Raw genomic sequence first — 7,733 nt, forward strand, 5'->3', positions numbered from 1 at the left:
CAAGGAGAATTTCAATTATATTTAAATGAGAAAGGCATATCAAAACAGTTTGTTTAAACTTGGCATTCAAATCTAGACACTGGAGTACATGTTGTGTGAGTATCTTTTGATACATCTGCAGCGTAAACAATGTATACTTGAACTGACTACACACACCTACATTGGAATAATCTATCCCTGGACTTTTGGATGCTAAATTTAAGCATGGTTCTAGACTTCAGGATACTGTATGCACAGAAAGGTGCACAGACCAGAGAATCATTCAAGCATGCAACATCACCCATTATCTAAATGCCGTATATGTACATTTGTGGCCTATCTATATTTTGATAATTACATATTCATTTATATGCAAATGATCTAATCAAGTATGTAAATAAAAATGTCTGATATTTATGTCTTTCAAAAACAAATAATGCAAAGTACATGGTATGGCATAAAGCCAATGATTACAAGAACTGGAGCCACAAATACTTTAGTTTAGAAGCTTTAGAATGCATTCAGTGAAGGTCAGCACAACAAGAACTTTACAAGTGGATTTATAAATCTGATCCATAAGGGGAAAATAATGCAAGGGGATAGACACAATTATTGCAAACAAAAAAAAAGTTAAAGAATTGATCTGTATAGTATGACAGGTTACAACACACATGCTATCAAAGCACACTGCCTGTAATGACACTGTTAGAACCCCCCCCCCCCCAAATTTAGTAATGGTTCAGGTTGTACAAACTCCCTCAAGATCCATGCCTCTATTGTTCATGTCTCCTGGGATATAATTGCCTATGTTGCAAAGGCAGGCCTCATACCTCACTCTGCGACTTTAAAGGCCCCTCAGTCATACTGTCAGTATGAAGGCCTCTAATTCATTTAATCAGTATGAATGCATCTCATGCATATCATTGTTAAGAAGGCACCCTTAATGTCTGTATGTAGGCATCCTCCCTGTCAGTATGAGGCACTGTCACTGTCTGTATAAAGGCCCCCTCACTGTCTGTATAAAGGCCCCCTCACTGTCTGTATAAAGGCCCCCTCACTGTCTGTATATAGGCCCCCTCACTGTCTGTATATAGGCCCCCTCACTGTCTGTATATAGGCCCCCTCACTGTCTGTATAAAGGCCCCCTCACTGTCTGTATAAAGGCCCCCTCACTGTCTGTATAAAGGCCCCCTCACTGTCTGTATAAAGGCCCCCTCACTGTCTGTATAAAGGCCCCCTCACTGTCTGTATAAAGGCCCCCTCACTGTCTGTATAAAGGCCCCCTCACCGTCCGTATAAAGGCCCCCTCACCGTCCGTATAAAGGCCCCCTCACCGTCTGTATAAAGGCCCCCTCACTGTCTGTATAAAGGCCCCCTCACTGTCTGTATAAAGGCCCCCTCACTGTCTGTATAAAGGCCCCCTCACTGTCTGTATAAAGGCCCCCTCACTGTCTGTATAAAGGCCCCCTCACTGTCTGTATAAAGGCCCCCTCACTGTCTGTATAAAGGCCCCCTCACTGTCTGTATAAAGGCCCCCTCACTGTCTGTATAAAGGCCCCCTCACTGTCTGTATAAAGGCCCCCTCACTGTCTGTATAAAGGCCCCCTCACTGTCTGTATAAAGGCCCCCCTCACTGTCTGTATAAAGGCTCCTCCCTGTCTGTATAACAAGCACCTCCAATGCGCATTCTTCCAGCACTGGGGCCACATCACCTTTCCCACATCACAAGGGACACATCACAAGGGCCACATCACCTTTCCCACGTCACAAGGACCACATCACCTTTCCCACGTCACAAGGGCCACATCACCTTTCCCACGTCACAAGGGCCACATCACCTTTCCCACGTCACAAGGGCCACATCACCTTTCCCACGTCACAAGGGCCACATCACCTTTCCCACGTCACAAGGGCCACATCACCTTTCCCACATCACAAGGACCACATCACCTTTCCCATGTCAAGAGGGCCACATCACCTTTCCCACGTCACAAGGACTGCATAACCTTTCCCACGTCACAATGGCATACAACACCTTCCCCAATTCTCCAGGGTGGGATCTCCATCCCATGTCACTGGGCCAACAACATTTTTCCTGTGTTGAATTAACAACCTTCTTTCCCTCCACAAGAGGCCACACCTCATGACATTGTAATGAGATGAAGACACATTGCACTTCAAAATGTGAATGATTTAACATCAGTCAATGACACAATCAGAGTGTAAAAATGAGCACCTATGTACTGATTAATAAATACCAAACTAATGATAAAGAGGTCAGATTGGTAGTGTGGTTAAATTGACATTAATTCCAATAGGGTAGAGTTTTAATGTACACTGGGCACCCATGACATGCTTTTCTCTCAGAACATTATGTACTATTTGAAACAAAAGAATTTAAGATGAAATAAATACAGCTAAGGGAAGGTACAAGTTAGTGATTACTCTCAGCAAGAGACAGAACTTAACATAGAAGCACATGTACAAGACATAACTCAATTTCCAATGCTACCACAACCCCACCCCCACCCCAAAATAAAAATGTCTGTCATTGCCATATTTGCAATTGTAAATTCTAGAGTTGCATGTTATTGTGAAAACACAGAAATTGATAACGATCACAGCAAGAGCTGGGGATAAACTTGATCAACAGTGAGATTGCACAACCAACACAAAAGTACAAGTTATAATGTAGTAAGTAGGAGGCTTTTAGAGCAGATGATTAACAGTTATTTAAATTAAACACATAAGTCAATTTGCATATGACATTGTCTGGTTTTCTGTCCACCTGCAAAACACTGAAAACTATCTGGTTGAGAAGATATCTATCAAATTTGTCAACAATTATGTCTGTACTTGTAAGTATAAAATCCAGAAATTGACTTGTTTTTTTCTTTAACATGCTGACAAAATATCTTAATATGTGAATGTAACACAATTGCCTTTTCATTGAAAATTCAGCTAATATTATGTAACCGCAGGAACAATACAATTGTTGCTGCTAGATACTATATGATTTGATCTTTTTAAGGGCAGCCGTGATAAAAAAAATTATTAAAGGCATTGTGAATAATAACCCAATTTATATTTTTGCTGGTAAAAAATTCAAAATGGTGGTTTATTCAGTCTTACAAAAAGCAATAAACAACACTGAAAAATTTCACAGGGGTTCTAAAAGACACAGGGCAACAGCAATTTTTACATGTGTTCTAGAAATACAGAGCAACAGAAGTTTTTACAGGGGTTCTAGAAACACTGGGCAACAGCAGTTTTTACAGGTGTTCTAGAAACACAGGGAAACAGCAATTTTCACAGGCATTTTAAACATGAGGTAACAGCAAATGTCATGCAGCATTGCTTTTAAATTAGAAAATCTTGAAAACCCCTCAACAGAATTTCACTAGGATTTTAAGCTAAAGTCTATCTCAAAGAAATATCCCAAATGACTCCAAGCATTCAGCCAAAAAAGGCAGCTTTAAAACGAATGCATTCTTTTATTTTAAGAATTGCCCTCTCCAGAGAGAAGAGTGGATTAATGATTTCCCAATGAGAAAAATCAGCGTTTCAAGATGACAGACATCATGAAGACAACATTATTGCATGATATCAACTACTTCCATGCAAGAGCTGTACATGTACACTTCAAACAGGGATTGAGCCAGCATTTTCAAGAATCAAGTTCTGATGAAAAAATGAATAGTAATTCACAATTATCAATGAAGTCTGGGAAAGCAGAATATGGGAAAGTAGGTAAAATTTCCAGCAGGTAATCATTCCAAGTTCAAAGTCATCAAACCAAAGATAACCATATCAGTATTTTTCATTGCACACCTTGTAAGAAACCAGGCCTGCACCCCGATTCTTAATCTGAAAAGTTGGTTCCAGACTACCACTTTTTACTCTTCAAATGGCAAAGTCAAAATGGGAAATTATTTCTATCTGATAAATTAACAATAAATTTTTAGAAAAATTTGCAAAATGCAACATTGAAATTGTTAAGAGAAAATGAAGGTACTCAAAGGATTCAATCACAAATTATATTTCTGAAGTTAAATCACAATTTTAGTAGTTAAATATACGGTATATGACGTGTGTTTTATTTCTGCTTATTTTGACGATTGCTAAATTAAAATCCAGTGAATATTTATTTACATTTAACAATAGAATATATTGTCTCCTTAACAAACCAGTGAAATTAAAGCCAAGTGAGCATACCAGCAACATTAAATCCTCAAAAATTAAGCACACTGAATATTTCTTCTTCCACAGTAATTTAAACAGTTTTAATGTCACAGTCATTATTAAGATTTAATGGTGTGAACAAAAAGTCGCTATGATTTGCCAAATTTAAAATTCAGTAAAAATTAGTCTTCCAAAATTAAAGCTGTCTCTAGTGACAACATGTACAACCATACAATTCGAGACATTATTATTAGCAGTAAACTTGAGTTTCAGCTGTAGTCTAAATATAAACACTCTTCAGATAGTTCATAATAAGCAAATTAATTTACAAACCAGGTATTTGAGGTTACATAAAACATAGACCAGTAGAAGCAATTACATGAAATAAATATGTTACAATTGCAGAATGATTGAAATGAGCATGAGGCTAAAAATATGCCATGAAGACTGAGCTCAAGATTTCATACAAGTCATAGAATACCAATCATCTAAATAATTTGTCATTCATAGCAGTGTTTGCTGATATTTCAAGGTTGCAGTCAGGAATTTTAAATACAACACTGGCTCCTGTTTAAAAGACTTATGTAAATGCAAATCTGGTAACATTTTATTTTCACACTAGATCTAAAATAATCTCACACAGACCATTTGTTTTTCATTGATCTTGCACACAATGAAAGGAAACCATACAAAAACCAAGCCAATGTAAACTGCCTAAATCAATGTAAACTTGAATAAATAACCTTCCCATTGTCCAGTGTGACGCTGACACAGGCAACAAGGAACAACACCCAGGCAGGGGCTGAGAGTGAGAGATGAGAATAGAGTGCTCAGTGCTGAACAACAAAAACATGCCTCAAACACTTTTATTTTATGATGCTACTTAATTGTTAGTCGTTCATTTATCAAAAGTCTATGTCATGAAAAGCCACTCACAACTCAAACATTGTAGCTTTGATCTAAGCGTAATTAAACATTCACTTGTATTTACTGTAACTAGGAACAGCAACAGCAGGTAAAAATTCAGCTTCCCAAAGAAACAAAAATACTTTAAGGCATACCTAAAATGTTAAGAATATTAAAAGCATTGTGTTTAAAATTTGAGATGTCACAACACCACCACTTAGTCACTTTTTCATCTAAACAATCTTTGGTTTAATACAAATTTCAGAAGATTGGTAATTTCCAATATGGTTGCTTTTCAGTTAGACTTCAATTTTCAATAAAAAACTATTAAGAAGGGGGATATCAGACAAAGACTGCATTAATTTTAATGACACAGATAGCTCCTCAGAACATCATTAGTGTGAATTTAAAATTTGCCTAAAAAAAGACAAAGAAGGTATGGCATTAAAAAAACCGGATTGTTTTAAAAGACAACTGTCCATTATGATCACAATAATTCCACTACTAGGCAAAGTATAATTAAGCTGTTTCGTCTCTTAATCGCCAAAAAACATTCACTCCCACATTTAAACAGCAGCAGGCTCATATCATGGTAGGTCAATACTTGCACACACAGTAAACATTAGGTCAAATTTAGAAAATATCCATTATAGCACAGGGGGTCATAAATACTGACATGGCCAGTCAGCAATCGCATACATTTCTATAAATCTATAATCAATCTGCTAAAAACTGCAACAACAGACTCAATAAATAAATGTTCTTTCAACTAAAAATGCTGTGTGGTTGATCTGATTAAAAATTGCTAAAACAACCCCCCAGTGCAATTATTACTAGCACAACTGACACTAGGCTGCTACAATTATTTTGACAATATCGAAAAAAGCCGCTCATATTAATTCTGTAACAATACGACCCTCCAGTTTTAAGCCCAATCCGGTGACAGTTAGGCTACACTTGTATTTCACACATTCCTGTTTTGTCGTCGGCTTGTTATTTGATTGCCAATCTTTTGACACGCGCAAAACCGGTGAATTACACCCTTATATCAAGCAGAGTAGAAAAAGCGAATCCCATAGAACAGACAATATGCCTCACAGAGGGAAAAATCGAAAGATTTCTAACCTGCAGTTAGGCGGTGGATCCAGTGTGATTTCAGCCAATTCCTTTTGAATTCTATGAGAGGAAAACAAACGACAAATTGTGTTATTAGTAGTGTAACAGCATTTTATGAGCGCTTGAAACAAAGGGACAAAAATAAGCATTGACCCGTTGGCTAGACAAAAAACATGGCCGTCCTCAATGACCCGCACGCTAAATTTCGAACTCTCGTTTCTCGGTTAAAAATGTGCAAAACAACATAATTATTCTTCTGAACTGTAGGTGACACACTTTGGAACGTATTTCTGGTGGTTTCGGGGGGTTAAATTGAGTATGATTCGAATGTTGCAGGTTTTTAGCTTATATGCAAATTAGGTGCTTGATAGTATTACAGCGAATGGACTTTACATCTCTCCATGTAAATGTCTGTCCATACGTCGCTTGCAAATCGATCCGTGGCGAAAAATTACAGCTTTCAGGTTTGAATTCATAGCAATCCCTGGTCTCAGAGCGATCTTTGAAAGATGTGGAATGAAAACAGAGGCCTTTTAGATAGGTACCTTTTAGCACTGGTTGTCAGAGCTTTACTCCATTTGGTTGGCACCAACGCCTTCGTTTCTTTTTCGTTCCCACGCCGGCGAGTTTGTTGCTGTTTGTGGTGGTCCTCACGTTCACGCTCATTTCCACTCGAGCCAGAGCTTTCTCCTCGCTCGCTCGACATATTTACATGCCCTTCAAGACTTAATCCAATGAGGTAAGTATCCGAAAACACGACGATGTGAGCACAGATCGGCGGAAGTGGCGGAGATTTGTCGCTGGGAAGGGCACCGGATGAATCTGAGAGGCGAACACGTTTATCCGAGGTAGGCTCCCTTCAACTCTTTCTCCAGCTTGCCTCACTCACTACAAAGAGAATCAAATTACAGTTAAAATGAAAATACGATGGAAAAGGATGAATTACAAGTTGGTAATATGCTGTGTTGAGATTCCAGGCAGATTCGATACGTCAACAAAATGTTTGAAATATACTGGGAGTACGGTTAAAATTACCAGTGCCCGCTTTTACAAATAGTGTAGAGATGAGAGCAATAAAGAAAATTACTGAGGCATAAACCCCTTAACAATGACATGGAAACTGAAAAGACAAAATTCGACAAAACTGGACAAAATATAGACCACACGAAGGAACAAACCCTAATGAGTCGAATGAGCCGAGAATGGGGTCTATCGAGTGAAAATAGACCGATGAATTTCGTCGTCAGAAATAAGCTAATTCTCTGGGAGAGACAGGAAAATGTTTTCGGCGTGTGTCCAGCAATTGAACACTAGCTGTTCCAGTTCCTCCCTCTGGAAATTCTACATGATTTATTTCTAATTGATTTGTCATGGCGACGACACTCTTTCGTTCCCTTGGAATTCTCCAGTGCTGATTTACAATGCGGTATTTTTTCCTGACCCCGAATCGGGCGTATATTATGTTGGGTTATCGGTAAAAGACCGCAAAATCTCGGTCAGTTGGTCACGCTTGGGTAGGGGATGTGAGGCAACGAGAACAGCCCGCATAC

At 38.5% G+C, this 7,733-nt stretch overlaps 1 protein-coding gene across 2 annotated transcripts in view; it reads right to left on the reverse strand.

Annotated features, from left to right (window-relative positions):
- LOC100373333 (ubiquitin-conjugating enzyme E2-24 kDa-like) overlaps positions 1–7,488 on the reverse strand; it is a 92,780-nt gene extending 85,292 nt beyond the window's left edge. The window contains exons 1-3 of one of the 2 annotated variants that reach the window (XM_085496055.1): positions 7,362–7,488; positions 6,729–7,071; positions 6,193–6,243 (exon numbers count right to left, since the gene is read on the reverse strand). In XM_085496055.1, the coding sequence (XP_085352181.1) occupies positions 6,193–6,243; positions 6,729–6,889 (212 nt within the window). In that variant the 5' untranslated portion in view covers positions 6,890–7,071; positions 7,362–7,488. Of the gene's footprint in view, positions 1–6,192; positions 6,244–6,728; positions 7,072–7,218; positions 7,295–7,361 lie in introns of those variants that run through there. The other variant, XM_085496056.1, reaches the window with a different exon arrangement.
- Positions 7,489–7,733: the final 245 nt, after the last annotated feature.

This window comes from Saccoglossus kowalevskii, chromosome 22 (assembly GCF_978046115.1).
Source record: "Saccoglossus kowalevskii chromosome 22, keSacKowa6.1, whole genome shotgun sequence".
Lineage (NCBI taxonomy): Eukaryota > Metazoa > Hemichordata > Enteropneusta > Harrimaniidae > Saccoglossus > Saccoglossus kowalevskii.